The sequence below is a fragment of the Sorex araneus genome, chromosome 8 (assembly GCF_027595985.1).
Source record: "Sorex araneus isolate mSorAra2 chromosome 8, mSorAra2.pri, whole genome shotgun sequence".
NCBI classification, from domain to species: Eukaryota; Metazoa; Chordata; class Mammalia; order Eulipotyphla; family Soricidae; genus Sorex; species Sorex araneus.
Genome location: NC_073309.1, coordinates 68,179,733 through 68,205,906, shown reverse-complemented (window position 1 = coordinate 68,205,906; position 26,174 = coordinate 68,179,733). Strand labels below are relative to the sequence as shown.

Genomic DNA, 26,174 nt, shown 5'->3' with positions numbered 1-26,174 from the left:
GAACTGATTTCATCAGAGAAATCTGGGTAAATCAAACAAGAAGTGGAACATTACACACACACGCACACACACACATACACACACGCTATCATTATTCTCATTAACTTTGAACTCATATTACATAGACATTTATTTGGAATTCGCTGTAGCGCTACCCCAAACTGTCCCACCTCATAGGTCTAAATGTTTGACTTGAGACTATGCAAAAAAAGGCAGCAAGAGATTTTTTTAAATCCTTATGAAACTTTATTTGGTTTGATTCTAACCTATCGATTTTGTTGTAAACATGTGCATTATTAAAAGTGCCTAATCCAACATTTTTCTAGAGTTTGCATTTGACATAGAAATATGCCACATTGTGAATGATTTACTAGTTATAATTCATATTGGAATATGCTAGTTATGAGATTAATTTTGTATATGAAGAAGTTGCTAATTATGAAAATAGAACAATACACAATATTAATTGACAATAACAGAATATATATTTCTTTCTTAAGGCATTGCTTTTGAAATTAAACAGAAACACTAAAATGAAGAATACCAAAATTGACTTTGCACATCTAATATATAACACCAAGACTATATGTTTTTGTTCACAAATTATGAAGCACATGACCCTCTGCTGTATAATTCAACTTTGATCGGGTAGTAATTGCTATAATCACAAAGATGATTCCGAAAAACAGATAGGGTTACTGGAAAAAGTGGCTTTAACTAGAGCTCCATCCCAACATCGTATTTTGTTAGGAACATAGTTTAAATATTTTTAAATATTTAAAGAAGATGTTGTGTTGATTCACAGGTAGAATTTGGGCATTCATCTCAGAAATGAATGGTGAGTACCACAGAGTGATATGAATGGCTACTAAATATACTTGCTTTCAGTATCTAGTACCAAAAACAGCTATTTCAGTGTGGAGGTCTTAAAAAAGTTTTGCAAACCCTCTTTAGCTTTTTACCCTTTCCACGATAAATGGTTATTTGACTTTCTTTGTTTGTGCTTTATGGAGCTAATTAAATTGGCTGAGAAACAGTGTTAAAATTAAATGCAATTTTTAATTATAAAATGTTTCCTTGGAAACATTTTTTTGTATGTTAAATTGTACTTTGTTCTAAACTACTTAATTTCATTTACAATTAGAAATCAAAGACAGAGCACAGCATAGGGCAGTTTGGAAATTGTCGCATTAATTGCCACAAAAACAGTTATTATTTTTCACAATAGACAACTGACGATGAACATCCAATTAACTGCTACACAGTTATTTAACAACTCTCCGCAGAAAATTATTCTCTTTTATGATCATTAATTGAATGGCCACTGGCATGCGACTTTTATTTTTCATTTCGAAATTTGTTAACAAATTGTATTTTTGATTCTGAAATTGACTTCAAAATGATCTATTTGTTTTAATTTAAAAAGAGCCGAACAGAATGCTCACAATTAAAAACAAGATTAGCCTCTGTGGGTGAACTGCAAGTTCACAGCAACTGTTTCACAAAGCACCTTAACTCTCCTGATTCACAGCTAAGGGCAGGCCTCTTCTGGGTTCATAAGGGGTTGTCCTGGAAACCATCTTGATGCAGTCGATAATAGGGCAGACGCTGAAACACAGAGTGCAGCCTGTACAAGCGTCAGTAACGGTTGGCAGGTGAGTTTCAGGGTCAAACTGGATGGCCTGAAAATAGAAAAAGGGTTCCGGTCAGGGCTCACAAAAGTCAAGAACATCCCCACGTTAGCATCAGCGCCTCCCTTGCCAGTGAAGATGTCTGAGAGATAACCCAAACTGACGGACATCTCTAGCCACCGTTGTTCTGTAAAACGATCCACAATGTTTAAAATTCCGCTGGGGTCTATTTTCCAAGGCCCTTGTGTGAGGCCCTCATCTCACCCCTTGGTAACTCTCCAGTTTTCTTTGTTCTGTGCAGTGCTGTGTGGCTGGGGCGCCTTCTACCTGAGAAAGGTGGGTGCTGTCACACCATCTCCATGCTGTCTCCGTTCGCTCCTCACACATCCTGTCCTCAACTGTGGAAAAGTGTTTCTGACATGTGGGGTAAGGGATATGCTTGCTCACTTGCTCGGTTTCCACTTCATGTGTGGTGCATCAGTGCTACCTTTTAGACCTGGGGATTTCCTAAGCTGCTCCTGGACATTGAGTCGAGGGGAACAAGAGAAAGCCCACAGAACTTTCTGGCTTCCCATCCTGCCCAAAAGACAGATGGCAAGATGCAGGACAAGGTCTCTCCAGCTCTGAAAGTGGTCAGGACTGGAGACTTGATCACCCCTTCTTTTCCCTCCAGTTCTCTCTCTTCTCTCTCTTTCTCTCCCTCTCTCTCCCTGTCTCTCTCTCTGGAGACATTTGATCACTGCCTTTCTTTCCTTCTAGTTCTCTCTCTCTCTCTCTCTCTCTCTCTCTCTCTCTCTCTCTCTCTCATCGTAACTGTTGGCAAGTCTTCTGAGTTCTAGATGTACATTATCTTTTGAAGCTCTTTCCATGTCTGCTACAACCGTTAACTATTATTAATTCTTTTCTTACTACTTGGGATTTTGTGGGTAGGAACTCTCTCTCTCTCTCTCTCTCTCTCTCTCTCTCTCTCTCCCTCCCCTCGCCCTGTCTCTTCCAGGGTTCTGGTCCCACACCCTGCCCAACATGATACAATCTACAAGAAGTCATCCTGAGAGATTTGAAGTCCTGATGATTATTTGCCACTTAAAAAGAAACATTTCAGCAATGAAAACAACATGCAGGAGTTTCAAATCCAGGAGAGAATTCAGGACAACCTCTGTGGAGGCAGGAGGGATTAATCTCATTACAGAACAAATGCTGTATTTTCACTCACAGTCCCCTAGTTTGGAAGGATGAGGGAAATTATGAGGGACATTAAGTCTTCCCATGGTCCCCCAGTCTTTGAGCCTGATCCGCAAGTGACAGCATTTTTTAATTATTGTATTCCACTTTTTTCCTGTGTTCTATTCAACATTTTTAATCTAATTCAAAATAAGTCATTAAAAATTCTTCTCTCCCTAGGTTACAGAGATAAATCCTTCCTCTTATGCAAACTAATTAAAGGAGTCTTGTTAGAGTAAATCATGTCAAACTTCGTTTTTCTTGTTTGTTTGTCTGGGGTTATAGCTACGGGTGCTCAGGACTTACTCCTGGCTCTGTGCTCAGGATCACGCCTGGAGAGTCTCAAGAGAATAGTTGGTGTTGGTGAAATGAACCCTGGTGAGGCATATGGAAAGCAATCTCTTTGTTGCCATGCTATCTCTCCAGCTCTGAATGGCTTAATATTATGAAAGTTTGATGTTTAAGGAAGGAATAGTCCTCTCTGAATGAGAACTGTCACTAAAAACACGCTGTAAGAAAGCTGGTCCACACTACTTTTGCCATATTTTTTAAAAGAGCATTTTAAGTCACTGGAGGAGGGAAAATATTTTTTTCCTTGTGTGCCTGCCTTTTGCACAAATAGAAAGCCAAAAACAATTGATGAAACAAAAACAATATGTGGGTCTTGAAGAGTTATACTTTGGAAGTTTTCAAACAATTGTAACTTCACATTCAGTCGAACATTTTGATTTATTTATTCTTTTGGGTTTTGTTTTTGAGATACTTCTGGGCAGTTCTCAGTGGCTACTTTCATTTGGTGCTTGGCAGTTGCTCCAGGGGGTGAGCAGAAGGATATGTGATATAGGGGATCTAACAGTGTTCCAGGGGGTGATCAGAAGAATACATGATATAGGGAATCTACCTTAGTGTTCCAGCATGCATGTGCTCCAGGCCTTTGTGTTAACATTTTAATATTAGTTCGAAGGTCAGGCAATTTTTATCTATTTTTACTTGTCCTGAGATTCTCTTGTGAAAAGGCATTACAATTTTTAAAGCATAATTGTGAATCTCCCTCACCTCTCCCTCCAATTTACCAATTTATTGGAGTTGTACTAAAATTCCAAGGTGGAATCATTACTTCTGAAACTTAAGAATATTAGAATCCCAATGCATTGGTTTTAGTGATAAAACTTCTTGTCCTACCTCTGGTTAATTAGAGGAACCATGAAATAGAGTAACTTTTAGGACAACTTTCAGTTTGTCCAAAATAGTGACACACTGGGTAAAATTTGGTCTAAAGCTAATGTCAAAACATGGAGGAAGAGAGTTTTAAAAAATTAAATATCTGGGCTAGCGAGATAACGAGATCAGATGAGATCGGGTGCTTTCAGAAGCTGGAGTGATAGCACAGTGGGTAGGGCATTTGCCTTGTATGTTGCTGACCCGGGTTTGATTCCTCCATCCCTCTTGTCCCCAGCAAGCTACTTAAAGTATGCAGCCTGCACGGTAGAGCCTGGCAAGCTCCTCGTGGCATATTCGATATGCCAAAAACAGTAACAAGTCTCACAATGGAGACGTTACTGGTGCCTGCTTGAGCAAATTGATGAACAAAGGGAGGACAGTGTTACAGGAGAGATAACCCAATATACTGTAGCAGATGGTTTCCAAGCAGAAGGCCCACACATGATCCCTATCACTCCTTGGTCCTCTGAGCATGGCTAGGAGCAATCCCCAAGCACTGAGATGGGAGTAGCTCCATGAGTACTGCTAGGTGTGTCAGCCCCTAGCAACCAAATCAGTTGTATTTTTACAGTCAGAATTTACAATATCCCATGATATTGTAAATTGGTGCCCAGCAAAGGACCTGCCCTGAGCTGAAAATAGGTTTTTAAAAAGGGCACATTGTATCTTGAAAATTCCATTAACCATATTAAAAGGAATGTTCTACGTTCTTATTTCCCTTTATAGCTTGAAAAAATTAAGGAAAATGACACTATTCAGCAGCTTTTCACCCAAAGACAAGTGGATCCCCATCTTCTCTGTAGAGGTCAATGGCAGACTCAGTTGAACGGTGAGGTGCGAGCTAGGATGAATCTAGGGTCTACTTTGGCAGGAATATACTTCATTGGACTTTTCAGTTACAAAGAATTTTCTGATCCAAATTTGCATAACTAGTTGATAAGCAATGTGTTTTTCTTTCTATCTCTAATACAAGCCCAATAAATCATGGATAGAAGAAAATCTCACTTTGTAGAAGAAATCAAGTCCTTTCAAGGTAGCACTGCACTGTAACACTGTCTTCCCATTGTTCATCGATTTGCTCGAGCAGGCACCAGTAATGTCTCCATTGTGAGACTTGTTGTTACTGTTTTTGACATATTGAATACACCACGAGGAGCTTGCCAGGCTCTGCCTTGCAGGCGGGATATTGTCGGTAGCTTGCCAGTCTCTCCAAGAGGGATGGAGGAATTGAACCCAGGTAGGCTGCATGTAAGGCAAATGTCCTACTAGCTGTGCTATCACTCCTGCCAAGGTAATAAACACAAATGGTAGCTTTTTTGGTTGTTGTTAGGCCACAAATAGTGTTGCTTAGGGCTTATTCTTGGCTCTGTCTATGCTCAAGGATCTCTCTTGGCAGGGCTTGGGGGACCGTATATGGTATCAGATATTAAGCCCACAGATATTGCTTTCAAGGCAAGAGTCTGATCTGCTATATATCTCTCCAGCCCCAAATGATGGCTCTTTTCTTTCCTTCTGCATTAAGGGTACTTAATGACTATAAGGGTCTGAAAAAAAAATTGGGGTGGGTGGTTGGATTTTACCTTCCAATTTTAGGAGTAATATTTGGCACTTCTGCATTGAAATGTACATTTAGTTACATAAGATGTTTTTGCCAAACATCAAAAGACATATCCTACAGTAGCATAATTACAGAAGAATTCTTACCTGGTAACCAGAGTCATTACAGGTCATGTAACATTTACCACAGTTGATGCACATTTCTTCATCAATCAAAGCCACAACTTGTTCAATGTTGCTTAGTTCACCATATGCTCCAAGATATTTCAGAGTTTTTCCAATGACATCCTAAAATATAGGTAATTGAAATACAGCAATAGTAATTCTCATAGAGGCACTTTTCACAGTTATAGCATAAATATCTCTGTCTTAAAGATATTGTGGGTGTGTATATGTGTGTGTGTGCTTACAAAAGAAACAAAAGACCTAATTAACTGCACCGGATACATTTTCTACTAGATAATCTAAGATGGTGGTTCTGTAGATATAAAGAGAAAATGATACCCTCTCCAGTAATTGTGGTTTATTTCTTCTCAATTTTGGATCTTAAAGGATCCAACAATGAAAAACAGTGACAAAGAGTAATGTGCTTACACTAGAAAACTTTAGATTGCTAGAAATGAGGGGATAAAAAAATGAATGCTATGCATTTATATAACTGCATTTGAATTCTAGATTTTTATTTATAAAAGTGCTTTGATAGTATACCTACCTGTTATGTCTGAAGGTGATATTTTATTATTAAAATTCTAATTTATGCTAATTAATTGGATTGAACAAATAGCTAAATAAGATGCCTTTTTATTTTTAAAGAATTAGGATTTTCTTCATTAATCATTGAAGATTTTTCGTGTGGTTACACATTTCTTTGTTCTTCACATTAATTGGAAATATGCTTAATATGTAAGACACGGCCTATGATTCATCAACAATAAGAAATAGTTTCATAAAACAAAACCGAGGGGATGTAACAATGTTTGTCAAATTAGCATGCTGTCAAGATTTTCTGGTTTTGTTTTCAACTTTTAACAAGAGAATCTTTTGTCTAACTTCAAGTATTCATAAGTAGAACTATTCATAATTAGAACTCAATTCCATTTAAAGCCCTCTTCATATATTCTCTTTGGTGTTTATTTTGTTTTTTTTTATGACCTTGGTTACCTTTTAACCATCACACTTACTTTCCCCCACTTATATTAGCTCAAAACAACAATATGCTCCTGACTTTGAGCTTTCAAAAAGAAACAATGTTTACATTATTCCACATTTTATCTGTGCACCTCTCAAGGAGGATGATATAAAACTTGAAGTACTGTTTTCACTATTTTCTTTTCAATGTATTGAAGGTATAATTTCAACTATAGTGCTGTTTTTGTAGGTCCATATCAATATCTCCATTCTAAGTTATTCTTACAAACTCAAGTTCTACATTGGTATCTGCTGCATGACGAGCACTGTCACTTGAAATTGGTAATTCAAACTCATCACTCACTAAACTTATCAGCACCCAAAACCTAGATCTTCCATTTGATTTCTCAGTTTGGTAAAAAGCATGAAAACATCTTCAGTCACTGAGGCCCAGAATTTTATTTTTTTTCACTCTATATTATTTTCCTACTCCAACATTGTAATTCTTGCCAAGTCTTCTGAGTTCTAGATGTGCGTTATCTTTTGAAGCTCTTTCCATGTCTATTACCGTTAACTATTATTAATCCTTTTATTAATTCTTTTTTTTATTACTTGGGATTTGATGGGTAAGAACTTCGCAAGCACTGCCTAGCAGGTCAGGAGTCATTCTCTGTTACTCAGATTGGCTGAGTTGGATAGGCTCAATGCTTGGAATACCTGGAAAGGCTGGTAGCACAGGTCTCTGCGTGCCAGAGAGGGTGCCCTCCTCTTTGAAGCAATCTTCCGGCCACTCCTGCACACAATCCCCTCCCCACCACCTTACTTTTAATGCGATTCTAAGAGCCTATTTTATTTATGTAAGACCCATGCTTTTTATTTCCACCTCTAGCCTATGCAACTACTGTCCATACAGCACAGACAAAATTTCTCACCACTTGATCACAAATCTGTGAAAAATATTGCTAAGCTAAAATTCAAGGCTTTTTATCAGCATATCTTTTAATCATATCTTGTAAAGATTGCAAGGTTCAGATATATGATTAGAGCATGTATGGCATTTTATTTTAAATTAAAACCTATGCCTCAAATGCCCTTCCTTTTCCTATCCACCCTGCAAAGAATTTCCTCAGTATGCATTTCTTTCTTCAACAAAAGTCATCTCTCTGTCTCTCTTCCTCTTCCTTCCCTTCTTCCCTCTTCTGTCACATCTCAATTTCCTGATCCCTTTCATTTTCTCTCCTCTTCTTTGATAAACTGACAAGGCCAGTGCTGTGATATCTAAGCAGTTCCTCATTTAAATCTTATCTGTTTTCTAGTCCATAAGGTGTCTGATATTTAAGGTAAAAAGGTAAATGCTGAAGAAAGGATTACAAAACATAAATACACAGTTATGCTGACTTCTATTACTTATTTTGGTAGCAAGATAATATTACTTATCTTGTAATAAGTAATAAGTGACTACCAAATATTACTAATATTTGGTAATATTTGGTAATGTAATAAGTGACTACCAAATATTACTTGTTAGTCACGCTAATGATATTTTCTGCTCAGCTTCCTAGATACAGAATCTTGGTAGTTATTATTATGCTTTGGGTGGTATATCTTGCTCTTGTGTAGCACATTTTATGGGGTACTCAAATATTTGTTAAAATAAATATATTTCATTTATTTATGACATACAGCATGATATTAGGAACACGGCTACTACTTATTGATTTGCTACACATTTGCTAATATGAGAAAGACTTGAACATTCAAATGAAAATGGTCATATTCAATATACCCGGATATATTGAATATTTTCAGACAGTAAATATTTGAGGTAGCTCTAGCCATAAAATGTTCTTTATAGGAAATACACAATACAATTTTAACATAACTTAAAATACAAGCAAATCAGTGGTCTCACCTGAATTATACCACAAGACTGGAATCACCAATAAGTGTTCAAAAGATGATTAAAAAGAAAATTAACTAGAAAGTCATCAAACTTATAAGGCTTATTCAAAAGAAGTAAAGCATATCTCTAAGTAGTTTTTGTCTGAGGCAAGCACACATCTCTGTATATTAAATGGGCTTTTGACTCTATATTGCAGGTTTACTATTGACATTTTTAAAGATAATGGTCTAATATGTAATTAAATAAATCAAGGTTCTTGGAGCCTCTAGAAATTATTAGCACAATGAATTAAATTGTTACCCCTCATTCATCATAATTCTTGGGATATTATATATGTTCTTTGTACCTGGGTGGGAACTAAAAGTCAGAAGTATTTGAAATAACTTTTAGAATGATTACCAAAGAAAATAAACTACCATTCAGCTTGGTTGGTAATAAAGGATGTTCATTTGAGACCCAAAGATTCAGGGATAGTACTGCCAACTTGTAAAAACGCTGGAATTCTTATTCTGGGACTTGTAATTGTTGAAAGACATGCATAATCTGTAAAACACAAATGTCTAGTTTAGACACTCTTGGAGGTATGTCTGTGGGGATTAGAGAAACCACATTTATTACCTGCACGGTGTGTATACACAGAGGCCAAGTGATCTGCTGTAGCAGATCTCTGTCTGATAAGTGGCAACGCTTATGTGTGGATGTGGACATGGGAAAAGTAATACAATTTTTTAAGTATAGATTATACGTTTGATCTAACTAATAATATTCACCAAATAAGCATTAGGATTTTTTTTATGCTACAGTTCAAACCCAAGACCTCATTATCAAAAGCATTTTTGTTTGTAGTTTGTTTGGGTTTACTCTTGGCTCTGTGCTGAGGAATCTCTCCCAGTGGTTTCAGGGGACCCGATGGGGTGGTAGAGAATAGAACCTGGGCATGTCATGTACAAGGTAACTGCCTCCCCCACTGTACTATATCTCTAGCCTAGGATTACCAAAAGCATTTTTGAAAAAGCAATAGCAGCTAATATTTCTGCTTGATAAAGCTTAGGAGGAAAAATTGAGAAAGTACAATCTCATCTCTGTAGTAACATACATAATCCATATGCTTAGTATGATTTCATTCATCTTAGCCTATTTTTAAATTATGATTGTTGTCTGGCACGCAATTATTTATTCTCATTTTAGGACAACCATATACCTGATTAGTTTAATTTGTGCAATTCATGCAAATAAATGTCACTGAAATAACCATGACAAGGACAGTAAACAATGCAATCACGATGATTTCTACCTCATAGGGATCTGATTCTTGAATTATTTGAGTGTAGTTATTTAATCACTTCACCATTTTCTTGTGTTTACTATTGACACTGTCACATGTTCAGATCTTTTACACCAAGTTCTCTACCAGCCTAATAGAATATCAAAACAAAGAACAAAATAATTTGTTTTCTTTGGTTTTATGCTGACTCAGGGATTCAATGCTTTCAAGTTAAAAGTTTAATGATCTTGCTAGAATTTCACTGGGGATAGATCTCAAACTTTCTGGCCTATATTTATTTTCTTCTCTTATCACATTCACCTTTTCTTTAGAAAAAGCAAATAAACATAGGCAGCATTTACTTTTCAGCAGTGTATCACAGCCATTCCAAACAAAAATAGTTTTCAAAAATAAGCCAGGTAATTTATTTTTGACATCCTACATAATGCTATCTGAGCTCCAAGGCAGGAATAGGACTGTAGAGTAAGCAAAGGAGATTTATAATTTAAATTTGGTTGAACTCAGATAATTGAGGATTTGAAGTAAATATACAGAGATTCTAGGGCAGAGATCAGGAAACGATCAGGAAAAAAAAGTTCCTGATTTTGTGGAGGTGAGAGAAGCAAGTAAACCCAAAGACAAGCTAGAAGCAGGTTAGAATCTTGGAATGGAGTTAGGTAAGAGACAAAAAACTAGGAAGGCGCATCATGATGAGTAAGAGAGACGTGTGGTGAGGTTTGGGCTGGAGAAAGATTGGGGAAGTGGAGCTTTGTGACCCAGGTCACTGTCTCCTTTTGATGTTGTTGGGCTCAAAGTTTAACTAGCAAATTCTTGCCTTTATACTTTGTGCTTCTAATTCATTTAATGAAGTTAAATGTGATGTGCTTTTACTGTCTTTATCTACCATAGGCTTCAATTCTCAAATGTGTTCCCTGTTCTTTTCAGTTCTAAGAGCACTATCTATAGAGATGCTGGAAAGACAAGAGTTGACAGTTCACTCTAATTTTAAGTTAACTCTACAACCTACCTTTAGTAGTGGGCCTGTTTCTCATTTTTATTTTTTCACTTTTAACAGATAAAACAGACTTTTACATTTTTCCCTATAATTTTTTCCAAATTCAGAAAATTTGGGACTTTGGTACTTCTGATCCATCTTTAAATCTTAACATCACTCTTTCTTGATCATAAGCAAAATGATCTGTATTTTGTATAAAAGCACTGTTACCCAAATGTTATTGTTTAGTTAAATTTAATTATTATTGAGGTGACATGATTAACAATACATTCTTAATCTCTTCCTAATTTTTTGGAAATAGTGAATAGATCATCAAATTTTGATTTGGCCGCTTCACTTTCTTAATCGAATTTTGGATTCCAGTCACTATCTACAGGATTATGTTTTTGTTGTTTTCACTTAAATTTCTAGAGTTAGTTTCACCAAAGTTTGGGTATTTATATATATAAGATCAGGCTTCCTTCTCATGGCTCAATACTTGAAGATATTATGAGATGTATGTTAACTTTTCTTTAAGATCTTGCTAGCTGTCATTTTTCCTAGACAGACTTTTATAAGGAATCAGAAATAAACAAATGGAGCAAGTCCCCCTCATTGCTTTTTTTCTCTATTTTGTGAGATTAAATTTGCAACATGGCAATTCAATAATTTGTAAGATGTTTACTCCTTATTGGAGCAGGATTTTCATCTGAGGCTGTGCAGGTTCCCAGCGTTCCTCTCTCTTGTCTCACTATATTGGCCATCTGGCTGTGAGGCCTCTGGTGTCGTTCCAGCACAGCAGTTCTGCTTTACTTTCTTTTCAGTTTCCTGCAGCTGCTTCCTCCATGCCTCACCTTCAGGCTTGTAGATTTCCACACATTTGTATATCTTTTTTGACATATACTGCTCCTCCCCTAGCTTTTGATGAAATCTATTTACTCTTACAGTGCCATAGTCCAGGAACTTCCTGTCAAAAAATCCCCAGAAGACATGAGAGATAATTTTTGCCAATTTCTAATTATGATATTAAACTCAAATGTAATAATATTTGTCTTATTATTAATGAGTCTATAGACATTGGGTAATGATAACGTTGTCCCACAGCCCATTTCTCTGGTACCAGTTCAGGTCTGCCGAGAAAGTACTCCACTATTTTTCTTTCTGTGCTATCGCTTTTATGCTCCATAGTATCTAATATGTTCTTACAATTTTATCTGAGTACTTTCCTCCTTCCTCTTACAATTCAATTGAAATAATAAACCACTCGATCAGGCTGACTGGTCTCCTGCCAACACTGTCTTGCTAGTCTTATGAGATACAGTCCATCTCTTACTAGAAGCAGCAGGGATAAGAGATGAAAACATCACTAGTGTCCCTAAACCATTCATTCTCCTACCCAGAAATTCAAAGACGCTAGAGATACATTCCTGGCTTCATAAAGAGAATGAGAATTCATTCTCATATATATCAACCGAAGTGGGAAGAATTCAGGGAACTTTATAAGTCTTGGCCGACTTTCAAGTCTCTATTACAAGCTGCCTGGGAATAAAGCACGTTTCTCATTGAGCTGGGCCAAATGAGCACACTCTCACTTACGCTCAGTGAAGAGACAAAACTGCTTCCTATTTGGTTTCTTTTCCCTAGTACAAATGCACCTGTTGAATATGTCAGGTGCTTCTTCAGAAGGTCCTGGCTCATTTTATAGAAGGGGAGCTTTAACATTTTTGCAGGAGGGTTTCTTGTTTTATGTTATTCTTACCCTTCAGTTCTGATAACTGCATGACTGTATACCTTTCTACTTCTGAGTTCTTTCTTTCTGTTTCCTTTACAGAATAGGCAGTTCCATTATGTAAAGCATAGATATTCCATCGATCCTTTACTATGCAATAAGCATGATGTTACCATTGCAAAATGGAAATTAAGGTATGGAGCTAGTAAAGAAAACCTCAATTGGATTCCCGGTTGTCCCAAAGTCCCAGAACAGTCACTGGGTAGAGCAGGGGGCCATTAGTTCATTTTCGAGCTCCTAAGTAGACTAGATGAATCTGGATAGCATGTTGATTACCAAGGACTTTTGATTCTCACTGACTTCTTTGCATAGTATCGACACTATGAATCGCCATTCTAGATGTGTTAACTAAAAGTCTTAGTTTAATCAGTAGATTCTTTTGCCACTTTACATCTTGTAGCTAAGACTGATGAAGAAGACTGGATTCATTTCCTCATTATTGCCTCTTAGTTCTTTCTGTGAATTCCTATTGAAAACTAATGAGCTTAGCAGTTTGACTCACTGTCTATTTATCCATAGATTATATATTGGATTTAAGGTCCCATGACTGCTTATTAGCCCAAATATTGTATGAACACTAGGCTTTGCAAACACTAATTTGCTTAAAATGCCACCTTCTCTTCTTTAGTTTTTCTATTATGTGGAATGGAAGAAAAGAGGGCTGAATAGCTCAAGTTTTAATGCCAGATTTTGGAATTAAATCTTGACATCTTTCTGGCTGTGTGACTTTGGTCAAGTTATTTAACTTCTCTGCTTATCAATTAATCAGTAAAATAAGGAAAATATGGGTATCTGAAAGGGTTTCTATCAGGATTAGATGGGTTAGTTCATAATCACGTAGAACAGTGCCTGAAACCTCATAAGTACTCAATAAATATTAGCTTTCATTATTAATTCTCTGCTTAATTAACACTAATTTATTAAATTCCATGTTAAATATTACCATCTCTGTGAAGCTTTCCACAATTACCCGAGGCAGAACTAATCCCTTTCACTCTTTTGTTTTCCCAGAGCATTTTGTACATATTTGATTGATCTGTAAATAATTTTTAACATGTGTGTTTCTCCCTTGTTAGAATATGAGTTCCATAAGGATAGATTTCTTTCTTTTAAAATTCATGTTGTATTCCTAGTTTCTAGCACAATTCCTGGGTTGCTGTTGAGTGTATAATAAATATATGTTAGTGCTACATTTCCACTGAGATGGGAAAAATTCAAGTCTGAGAACATATCTTGTATGCCTTTGAACACTGATCCAGCCCTTAGCACACTGCTTGGCCACATAGCAAATACTCAATAAACACTTACTGAGTGAATGATATTGAAACTGCCTACCTCTGGAGCAACAAACCATTAAATCTTATCTGAGGCATTTGAAAAGGAAAAAGAACAAAAGATGAGATTTATTGAGCATGGCTTGCTTAGAAATAATATTGTCACACTCATAACCAGGGAAGATGGGGCGATTAGAAACTCGAATGCATGACTGAAAAACTTGTTCAGACAAGAGGGACTTAGTTAACTTTGCAGGGCACTAGAGCCTTTTCTAGCAGATGGGGAATAATAATCTTTGCTAGCTCAGAGGATAAACAAAGCAGTGTCATGGAGTTTAAACTACCGAACAGAGGAATCTATAAAGAGGCCAGCAGAGAGGAGGGAAGAAAACAAGCTAAAATAAACAAATGGGTGGACAGAGAAAATATTAAGCATGCAAACATGCATCTAGGTCCTCCAGGAAAAAGAAGGAAGGACAAATGGTATGTCAGACCAGAAGTGTCACTGTAGGGAAAATATGAAAGTATTAATAAAGCATCAGAGAGAAGTACACAGTGTGCCTGGCTGTGTGTGCTAGAATGAACCAAGGAAATTGCAAAGTGTTTGATTCATATGCAGAGACACAGTAATCTTAAAGGGAATGTGGCTATTCATTTCAGTGGGAGCTGAACAACCACAAACAAATCATCCAGATGGGATCTGAAATAATGGCAAAGGGAAAGGAGAGTCATATGAAAAGTGACAATAACCATGGCTCTGTACATTTGAATAGAACTGAGCTGTACACAATACTTTATACACATCATTTCATTCTAAACAATGGACTTGCGTCCTTCTGAAAGTAATTAGTATCTATTCACCTGCCTGCTAATCTCTTGCCTGGATTATTACAGTAGTCATCTCATTTATCTCTCTGCTTCTGTTTCTTGCTCGTCTAGAATCTTAGATCAATACAACAGTCAGGATGATCTTTTCAAAAATCAAGTCAGATTTTGACATTATTTCTTTATAAAAGTCTCAATGGGAACCAGAGTGATAGTACAGTGGGTAGGGCATCTGACTTGCATGTGGCCAACATGAGTTCAATCCCTGGCACCCATATGGTCCCTAGAGCCCACTGGAGTGATCTGTGAGCACAGAATTAGGAGTAAGCCCTGAGCGCTGCCTGGTATGGCCCCAACACTCCCCCATCCCAAATAAAATAAATACATAGATAAATAAAAAATATGTAAAAAGTCTCAATTTTTTTTCTTCCAAGGACTTTCCTACTTCTGGGTCTTTTCATTTACTCTTACTTCTGAATGAAACTGGATATTCATATTCTTCCATCTCTAATTTTTTAAAAAGTTTTTACTAAAATGCTATTTAATTGAGACACTTAGATATTATGATCATTTTGATAAAGTTCTGCAGTATTCTCAGAAAGGTGGTTTATTTTCTCCTCAATATTGTGGCCATCTGCAGAGTATACACTCACTTATTTATTGTCTGCTTCTCCTTATAAAGTGTTAACAAGGTGACAGCTAAACTTTCATTCCATTCACTACTGTGTTACTAGTGACTAAATCAGCACTGGAACTTAGTGAAATGCGTTCATAATTGCTAGATGTGTGAGGAATCAGATCATGGGTGAATAAGGTAAAGTTTTGCAAAGTGAAAGCAGGAATTTTGGTGAAGGAGAGTGCTGATGCAGGGTGCTGCTGCCACAATGACAGAACTCTGACCCCAAGGCTACTTCATTCTTAAGACATGCCTATTTTTGCTTGCTACGATTCCTTCATATTCTTCTCGTTATTCTATTTCTTTAAATTCTTCTCATGTGCTTCCTCAGGATTTTCTACTCCATTACAGATTGTAGGCTAAGTAAGATATGAGAAAATCCACTCAAATCTTTTATCTTGGGTCTACCACACAGCGGGCAGTCAAGGAAGAGATTTTTTCCCCCTTATATCCTGTACTGCAGATCCATAACCTCCTTGAGTTCACTTCCCTATGATAGAATCTAATTTTTAAATACCACATAAAAAATTAAACTTAAAAACACTGAGAACAAACAATGATTCATTATCCTTTATATTCTCTGTAACAGCTAGTGGGATCATCAGAAATCTAATTATCTTTGTACCCTACTCTCAATTCCCTATTATCTCTTAAACATGAGTATATAATGAGAATCTCTAAGTTTCAGAAAAAGTATCAAGTCTTTGACAAAGTCATCTCTGTCTCTATTGGCATAAGCTCACCAAAACCAGGACCACACTATGGGTTATCACGAACATTAATTTTCCTGCTCATCCTTGTAATTTGTGCTTCTCTACTGGGTTCCTCATATGCTACTTCCACAGAGAAGCTCTCACTGACCTCTTAATCAGCTCTGAACACAAAGTCAGGAGTAAGTCCTAAGTATAGCTTGGTGTGGCCCATAATAAATAACATCTAACCAAACAAAAACCATGTATAGCTTTTTGTTTGTTTTGAGGCACCAATGGTGGTGCTCAGGGGGCTACTCCCAGCTTTATGTTTTGGAGTTTCTCCTTGTGGTGCTCAGAGCACCAAGGGGTAGCTGCATCCTGCACGTGGAGCATGCACTCTTTGTTGTGCTCTCTACACATAATTGCATACATCACTGTCACTGTCATCCCATTGCTCATCAATTTGCTCTAGCGGGCACCAGTAACATCTCCATTGTGAGACTTGTTACTGTTTTTGGCATATTGAATACTCCACGGGTAACTTGCCAGGATCTGCCATGTGGGTGGGATACTCTCTGTAGCTTGCCGGGCTCTCCAAGAAGGATTCAGGAATTGAACCTGGGTCGGCCATGTGCAAAGCTATCGCTCTAGCCCATATACATACATATAGAGCACTATATATGCACATTATATATGGAACATTATATAGGCACATATAACTAATAGTTGCCTTATATTTCCATAACGGTCCTTTTAAAAAGATAAACTTACTTTGGAAAATAATAAATCATATTTATATTGAGTTAAGGTGTATTTAGAGGATAACTTTTTTAATGAGTACAATCATACATCTCCATCTGTACATCTATATTACATATCTCTATATTCGATAGATCCAACCTCATTTGAAGTCAAGAAGGCATTAGGATATTTCTAGAGACAAGAATACACCTCTGTATTATCCTTCTTCTCAAACATGTGTTTTCCTCTATTCTAAAGAAGATGAAGGGAGAGGTCATTGCTATAACAGATGTGATCCCCCACTATTAAAAGAAAGAGTTGTACTTATAACTAGTAAAAATGACTCTTCCCCCACCACAATCCCCCCATATCATGCTTTCTGACAGGACATATTATCTTTCTAGGAATACTGATAGGTAATACTGATAAGGACAAAAGGTCAAGCTAGTAAAATAATCTAACACTGGCCTAAGAAAATTAACCATAGCAGCTCTTTAATGTGTGGGCACATTTTTGGTTTTAGGTGCTGGGAAGATGGCATCCATCACATCATGAGGCTTTTTTATGTAACATATAATACCAAGGATGTTTCAGTAGGGCCAATATCTAAAAGAGACAACTTAGAAGAGAAATGAAATGCTTTCCTGGCTTCACGTTTCTGTCGTTTATTTAATGCTATTGAGTTTGATATTTTATTTGGACTGGTGAAAAATCAGTTTAGGTTTTTGTTTATTCTCAGTTGTTTTGCTTCTAAGTTATCTGTATAATCCCTAAAGGAATAGAATTAAAATGCTTGTAGTATTACCTGACACTTTTTAAAATTTCAAATATAAAGTATTTCTTTAAATTTCTTATACATTAGGAAAATATGGAGATCTTACATTCAATTTTAATTAAGAAAAGGGATACTTCTATGATCATTACCACTTAATTGCAAATCATATACTAATCATACTGAATCATGAAGTATTAGAAAGGTTTGTGAAAGCTCTAAGGATATGCTTCCTATTTATTATCAGTGCTCAGTTTTTACCATTTGTAACAAACATGTAATTTAAAGGGAATAGCCCAACAGATTATAAGGGGCTAGCATGCTGTTAAGTGTCTATTTTGGAATCAGGGCACCATGATGTTGCTACAATTTGTGCTCAGGCATTTTCATATTTTATTACAGAACCAAGACACTTTCACATATTGTTTACAGAACCAAATTACTTAAACTTTGCAACATCACGTCTACAAACCATTTTTTTAAGCATCACTTGTATCACTTGTCATTGATCTTCTATTTGCTTGAGGGGGCACCAGTAACGTATCCATTCGTCCCTGTCGAGTGTTAGTGTAGCCCAATGGTATCTGCTTGCTCAGGAACACGAAGAGCCTCAAACCATTCGTTCAGGGTTTTGACTGACCATCTCATAGGTGGGCGGCCACGTGGTCTTTTGACGTTCCGTGGAATCCTGTTGGTAACAGCTCTAGTCCAGTGGTCGTCTCTAAATCGCATTACGAGTCCAGCACATCTGATATTTGACACCTTGGCAAAAAATGAGACAGCATCCCTAATTCTTTTTTTTTTTTTTTTTTTTTTTTTTTGCTATTTGGGTCACACCTGGCGATGCACAGGGGTTACTCCTGGCTCTGCACTCAGGAATTACCCCTGGCCGTGCTCAGAGGACCATATGGGATGCTGGGATTTGAACCCGGGTCGGCCATGTGCAAGGCAAACGCCTTACCCGCTGTGCTATCTCTCCAGCCCCAGCATCCCTAATTCTTGATCGTTGATGGAGGTCGGAACTCCAGATTCCTTCTCTCACTTGAGTGAAACGTGATACTCCAAGCATAGCTCTTTTGATTCCTCTTTGGGATACCTGAATAGCATTCTCATACTGTTTTCGTAGGGCCCAGGTCTCTGAGGTGTATGTTAGTGCAGGAAGAATGGTGGAGTCGAAAAGATGTGCCCGGGGCCAGAGTTTCTTCTTTCTCTTAACCACTTCTTCAACACTCTTGAAGGTGATCCATGCTGCCCTCTTCCTCCGGTGCAATTCTGGCGCCAAGTTGTTCCTCATGTTGAGTTCTCGATCAGGTACACATAGCTGCTGCATTTGGAGATGTTCATTCCGTTGAGGGTAAATGTAATATCAGAAACTAGTTTGTTTCTCATGAACATTGTCTTCGTGAGATTCAGTTGCAGTCTGACATTTCCACACTCGCAGTCAAAGTCGGCCATCATTTGTGCCACTTGGCTAATGTGTGTTGTTATTAGAACGATGTCATCAGCGAAGTGGAGGCGGTGTAGTTGCCAACTGTCTATCTTCACTCCCATTCCTTCCCATTCCAGTCATCACATGACATTCTCGAGGGTGGCATTGAACTTTCGGTGAAATGGTATCACCCTGCCAAACCCCTCTCTACGTCAAATGATGACTTTCTTGTAGAATGATGAGATTCTGGTGGTGAATCCGTAGTACAGCTCTCAGCAGATCTTGATGTACTGAGTTTGAACACCCTGTTTGACTAGGGCTTCAATGACCGCTTCAGTTTCAAAAGAATCAAAGGCCTTCTTTAAATAAATGAACGTTAGACAGAGTGGCATCTTGAACTCACGTGAAACTTCAATGAGCTTGGTCAGTGTGTGGATATGGTTGATTGTGCTGAATCCTTTCCGGAACTCGGATTGTACTTCGTCTAGTGTTCTGCCTATTCTATTTAGGATGACTTGAGTGAACAACTTGTAGATGATGGAAAACAGGCAGATTGGGTGATAGTTGCCGATGTTGTGGATGTCTCCCTTCTTGTATAATAGAACGGTCCTGCTGGTTTTCCATTGGGACAGAACCTTACATACGGACAGGTAGCATGTGAAGAGCCAAGCCAATGTATTTACGAGTACTAGCAGCAGATTCTTCAGGTGTTTGGGTCTGACTTTGTCTGGACCAGGTGACGTATGCTTCTTTACTGACGAAATGGCATGCCGTATTTTGGAAGGGAGGATGTTAGGAATGACATATCAATCCTGTGGAATTTGGTATATGGGCAGGTGGATGTGGGTGTCGAAGAGATCCAAGTAGAAGTTGTGAATAATTCTCTCCATTGCCTTTCTGGAAGATGTGATAGAGCCATCAGGACATTGGACAGCAGTCATCGTGGTCTTGTAGTTGGCGAAGGACAGACGGGCATCGCAAATACTTTTCCTGGTTTCTGCCACATTGGCCAACACTGCTGCTCTTCTCTCTTTGAGGTCTTCCTTTATCACTTCTCTGCACAGCTTTGTGAGCTCTGACTTTAGCTTGTGATTGCCTGAGGCTTGTGCCAAACCACGTTGGCGAATGAGCTCGAGAGTTTCCGAAGACAGGTGTCTCTCTGTGGCTTTCCCACTGTTGGCATTCCTCGAACAGTCATGGAGGTTCTGAACCAGTTGATCATACTCCTTGTTGATGTTGTCAGCGACAGAATCTTCCCATATTGTCATAACAGTGCCAAAGAGTTCCCAGTTGGTGGTCATTCTGGGAGTTCTCTTCTTTTTTTTTTTTTAATTTTTTTTTTAATTTATTTATTTTTAATTAGAGAATCACCGTGAGGGTACAGTTACAGATTTATACACTTTTGTGCTTATACTTCCCTCATACAAAGTTCGGGAACCCATCCCTTCACCAGTGCCCATTCTCCACCACCCGTAAACCCAGTGTCCCTCCCACCCTCCCCAATCCCATCTCCCCCCCACCCCACCCTGCCACTGTGGCAAGGCATTCCCTTCTGTTTTCTCTCTCTAATTAGCTGTTGTGGTTTGCAATAAAGGTGTTGAGTGGCCGCTGTTCTCAGTCTCTAGCCCTCATTCAGCCCGCAACTCCCTTCCCCCACATGGCCTTCGACTACAATGTAGTTGGTGATCGCTTCTCTGAGTTGACCTTTCCCCGGAATGTGAGGCCAGCCTCGAAGCCATGGAGTCAACCTCCTGGTACTTATTTCTACAGTTCTTGGGTGTTAGTCTCCCACTCTGTTATTCTATATACCATAGATGAGTGCAATCTTTCTATGTCTGTCTCTCTCTTTCTGACTCATTTCACTCAGCATGAAACTTTTCATGCCCATCCACTTAACTACAAAATTCTTTTTTTTTTTATTTTATTGAATCACCAAGTGGAAAGTTACAAAGTTCTCAGGCTTATATCTCAGTTACACAATGCTCAAACACCCATCCCTTAACCAGTGCCCATATTCCACCACCAATATAAACAAAAACAAAAGCAAAAACAAAACAGACAAACAAACAAAAGAAAAAACAGTATACAGACCACCCCTCACCCCCCAACCCACCCCATAGGTGAGTGATAATTTCACTTCCTTTTCTCTTTACCTTGATTACATTCCAGATTTCAACACATAACTCACTATTGTTCTTAGAGTTTCAAAACAGACTCACTATTCTTGTTGGAATTTATCCCCTAAGAATACAGCTCTATTAATAGGGAAATATTTGATAATAAGTTTTCCATTGATGTGAATGAAGAGATAAAATGTCGCGCGGCCGCGGTAGCGGCCGCGCGGCCCCGACTGGGGCTGGCCCTGTATCCCGCGGCTGTTTCAAGTTCAAAGCACACATTTTTTTTTTTTCCGCGCCAAAGTTCATACCTTCTCAACGGACCCACAACATGTCGGACACCACGCCTTCTCCCGGAGGGGAGAGAGACCAAGAAGGAAGGTTATTTCCTCCGTTAGCCGGCGTGGGGCAAAAGCTTAGTTCACAGTCTCCATACATGGGTGCAAGCACTTGCTGGAACCCCAATTCCTAAAGCTGTCTCTGGTTCCCGCTTGTTCCACATCCACTGGCTCTGCAGGGGCATGGGCGCCGGGGCCGAAAACCCGGCCGGCCGGAGCCGAGCACGGGCCCCGACTGGGCTAACTACAAAATTCTTGACCTCCTTTTTTCTAACAGCTGCATAGTATTCCATTGTATAGATGTACCAAAGTTTCCTCAACCAGTCATCCGTTCTGGGGCATTCGGGTTTTTTCCAGATTCTGGCTATTGTAAACAGTGCTGCGATGAACATACATGTGCAGATGTTGTTTCGATTGTACTTTTTTGCCTCTCTGGGATATATTCCCAGCAGTGGTATTGCTGGGTCAAATGGGAAAACTTAAACTTTGCAGACCTTTCTCCCAGCTCTGGGAAGTAGAAGGAGACAGTGGTCCTATCCTGTTTGGAATTTTGGGACAACAGCAACATCGGTCAGGCAAAACCTTTGACTAAATATGATGTGGTCAATTTTATTGTGGAACTGTCGACTGGGAGACTCCATGTCCACTGTTTAGATTCCGCCTTCTGAAACTGTGAGTTACCATGGACGGTCTTGGTCGACACGATGAACTCAGACAGTCTTTCACCCTGTCATTCCACTCTAGGCCATGGGTCCCAATGTGGAGTTCTTTGGATGACCTTCTCGGTCCTATCTTGGCATTAAAATCAATGACAATGATCTTGTAGAAGGTGTGGTCTTCTTTATAGAACTTCTCCAGCTCCATGTAGAACTTCTCAACTTCTTCTTCGTCATGGTTGGATGTTGGTGTGTAGACGACAAAGATAGAAACTGCTGGCAGTGATCCATATCTATTCAAGTGTAATGGTCCAATTCAGGTTGTTACGCATTCGAATGAATCAATGCTCATGACCAAGTTCGTGTTGACAAGGACACCGACGCCACTCTACCCACACCAGATAAATACTTATTGAATATAAAGACCTCCAATATCTCCACTACCCCGCCACCACCGTGCTCCAGGCTGCTTTCCAGACACTTGGGCTGAACCTCACGCATGAGTGAAGCCCCATAGAACCAGGTAGAGCAAAACTTTGTGACCTTGGACTCCAGGTTCAAAGAGACCTGGGAACAAGATCCTCTGTCTGCCTCATCAAATCACCGGCACCCCAGGGATCAAACCCAGATGACTAACCGTGCCAGATAAATAGCTCATCAGCCAAGCTACACTTCCTCCACTACTCAGCCACCGCCACGCTCCAGGCCGCTTTCTGGACACACCATAAGACACTTCTTACCCATTTTTCATAATTTCTGCACCATATTTGATGGAGTTCAGATATGGTGTGAACCATGGGAACACCTGTAAGGGCGACTGGAGCCCGTCCTAAAAGCCTCCATCCCTCTCAGAGAGATCAGCAAGCTACCAAGAGTACCCCGCCTGCATGGCAGAGCCTGGCAAGCTACCCATGGCGTATTTGATATGCCAAAAACAGTAACAAAAATGGGTCTCATTTGCCTGACATGGAAAGAGGCCCCAATATGGAAGTGTTAAGAAGTATGAGCAAGGAGAGGCTGATAAAATCTCAGGAATGAAGTAGACTGCCAAAACGAAGAAGGACTAAATTGACTGTACTTTCAATGCATGTATGCTGGCATTGGAAGCATCCATCCAGAACTTGATGATCCAAGCGCAGAAGATCAAGTACGACATCATCGGTCTGACCGAAATGAGAAGGCATCGATCACATCACACCATTTTTGAAACTGGAGAAGAACTGTTCCTCAGAACATGCAACAACAGAGGTGTTGGTGGCGGTCAGTGTCCTTTTCTAAGCATAGGACACATTTTCCATTCTCATATGTAGAGCAGATTTTTTAGAAGTCATCTAGATGACCTCAGGGAGATCCAGCAAAAATCTCCTACAAGCAAGATTTTAACTTGTGCTTAAAACAGAAAATGAAGATGTGAGAATACCGTCACTCAAAAGAGAAGAATTTCTCTTGAATTGAGAATCACATTAAGTGATGGTGAGTCCATAGAGAACATGGACTTAGATTTTTCATTATGACAGCTTTAAAACTACTCCAACCTATGCAGGTAAGAGGGGGCAGCATGTGGGCCAGGGGTCTTTGTGCTGATGAAACTATTATTTTCTAACTGCCGTGGCATATGCATTAACCTACATTTGTGATGGAATTGCAGAAAAACACACACATACATGAAAATCTGTGTATGCCTGTAATATACAAAGGTGTAGAAGTAAACCTGGAGAAGTCTGAAGATCAGGTGTACAGTGGATCAATATCATGGTCCAGTATTACAATATGTTTCCACCATGGAAACTAGGTAAAGGACAACCCTCTACTAATTCTTGCAATTATATGCGAATCTATACATCTCCCCCAATAAAAGTATAATTAAAATGAGAAAAACAACATATAAAACTCTACCTAATATATATAATAGTACTGATTTTTGCTATAATCCAGAAAATGGTCTCCTGAGAGTCACATAAATATGTAGGCTTTTTAGTGGCCAAATCAGAGAAAATTGGTTCAAAATATTAAGTATCACCTATTAATATTGCTTTTGCAAACTGATTATTTTGTACTATATAAATAACATACCATATAGATTTAAATTTTAAATTAAAATTACTATGAGAAGACAAAGAATTCACTAATATTTACAGGCATGTTTAATACAAAAATTCTCATGAACCGATATTTGCTTGCCTGTGTTCTAAAGTGTGTAAATTTTTTAAAAAGAGATCAGCATATTTTTTAAACAAAATAAACAATCCTTTAATTAAATGGACATTTGAGCTATACTGTATACTTAAGTAGACCTTTTTATATATACTCAGTTTAACATTCACCTTGATGGCAGGAATCGGCTTTTTGGGAATGAAACAGTTTCTTGCGAGTGGTGGCAAAGCTGCATCTCTTTCTTTCAATTTGATCTTGTTCTCTGCTATGATTTTCCTGCGCTGCTCGAGATAAGGTCCAAAACTTGGAAGTTTCTAAAAGAAAAACACACAATTAAGAAATCATGTTAGTTCATAACAGAGAAAAATATGAGGATATAAAATCATTAATATTATCAACAAATAAGTATGTTTTGAAATTGGTCCATGTATACTATAACAAAACTTTCATTATTCTTGGACCACTGGTCTTCTCGTATCAGATTCCCTAAGTTATTTAGAAGACCACAGAGGACACATTTTCCAAATACATATGTATGTATTACATATACAGATGTTAGCAAAAGTATCTTTCTGGGTGGAATAAAATTCATAATGGCAAAACAAATCCATTCACTTAAAACAATAGCTGTTAGATCATTCACTTGGCTTACATAGAGTTGAAACATACTGATGCATTTCCTCCTCTTCATCAAGTTTTTAGCACAATATAGACATAGCTATAGTCCCTGACAAATGTTTCTGTCAATAGCAAAGGTACTTTGCCAAAGTTCTAATCTGTATTGTTATTTCACTGTGCTCAAATTCTTGCTAGATATCTTTAAAAACTGTAAGTAATACTGATTGCGATTTACTAGAATAGCTGAAAAAGAAAACAGTAAAAATATTAATTTATCTGTTCAGAAAATAAATTTTATTTTGCATGAAGGGCACAAAAAATAAAAATGAAAAAACCAACAAAATATCCCAGTGCTTAAACAAACTTCATCAGTATTCAAAATCACATCATGGGCTTTTATGTTTCAAAGTTATTCAATTGTGCTTTATAAAGTTCATTTAGGAAGACACCTAGGCTTCTGGATAAAGAACAACAACAACAAACCACCTAGTGGCTTCAAGTTAATTAAATGAAAAATTTCCTCATATTCTTCATTATCCTACAATTATACCTTTTTCATTTTGTCCTTCTCTTCTATAAACTTTGATTTTCACTTTTTCTGACATGTACTGCCAATGATAGACACCACTGAATTCCAAGTGTCCGGTGTCTACTTGTAACTTTGAATTGCTATCTCTTTTCTAAGACTGTGAAAACACCTTCTCTCTCTCCTACAGAATAACAACTGTTTATATAGCTGATGGAGGTTTGGAAAAATACAGCACTCCAAGGTCATTCTGATCTCTGACCTAGCAAGTACTTTGGTGAAAAATCACTTTGTTCCAAAACACTGGCATCCACTTGCAGGGTTGCACAATCACCACAGGAGAATGAATTTTCTGGTCGTTTAGAAATGTTTGTGGTGTTTGTTAGCTAAACTTAACCAAGTTCCAAATTAAGCCAGTTGTAACTGCAAATTTATATTAGCAGAAAATATTTACACAGAAATACTAAGATTGTTACTTCCATTATCAATGTACTGTTATTATGTCAAGTCAAGCTAATGGAAAGAATGCTATGAATGCCAAATTAATATATATAGAAATGAAATAGTTATATACTTAATACTACACCTTTAAGCTTTCTGAAATTATCACATTTAATACTTGTAGAATACAAAATCTAATCATGCAAG

General features: G+C 38.1%; 1 protein-coding gene across 1 annotated transcript in view; it reads right to left on the bottom strand.

Moving 5' to 3' along the window:
• Positions 1 to 242: 242 nt before the first annotated feature.
• The window catches only part of DPYD (dihydropyrimidine dehydrogenase), a 980,594-nt gene continuing 954,662 nt past the window's right edge, over positions 243 to 26,174 (bottom strand). The window contains exons 21-23 of the mRNA XM_055145227.1: positions 24,553 to 24,696; positions 5,778 to 5,918; positions 243 to 1,682 (exon numbers count right to left, since the gene is read on the bottom strand). Of these exons, the coding sequence (XP_055001202.1) occupies positions 1,512 to 1,682; positions 5,778 to 5,918; positions 24,553 to 24,696 (456 nt within the window). The 3' untranslated portion in view covers positions 243 to 1,511. The remainder of the gene's footprint in view (positions 1,683 to 5,777; positions 5,919 to 24,552; positions 24,697 to 26,174) is intronic.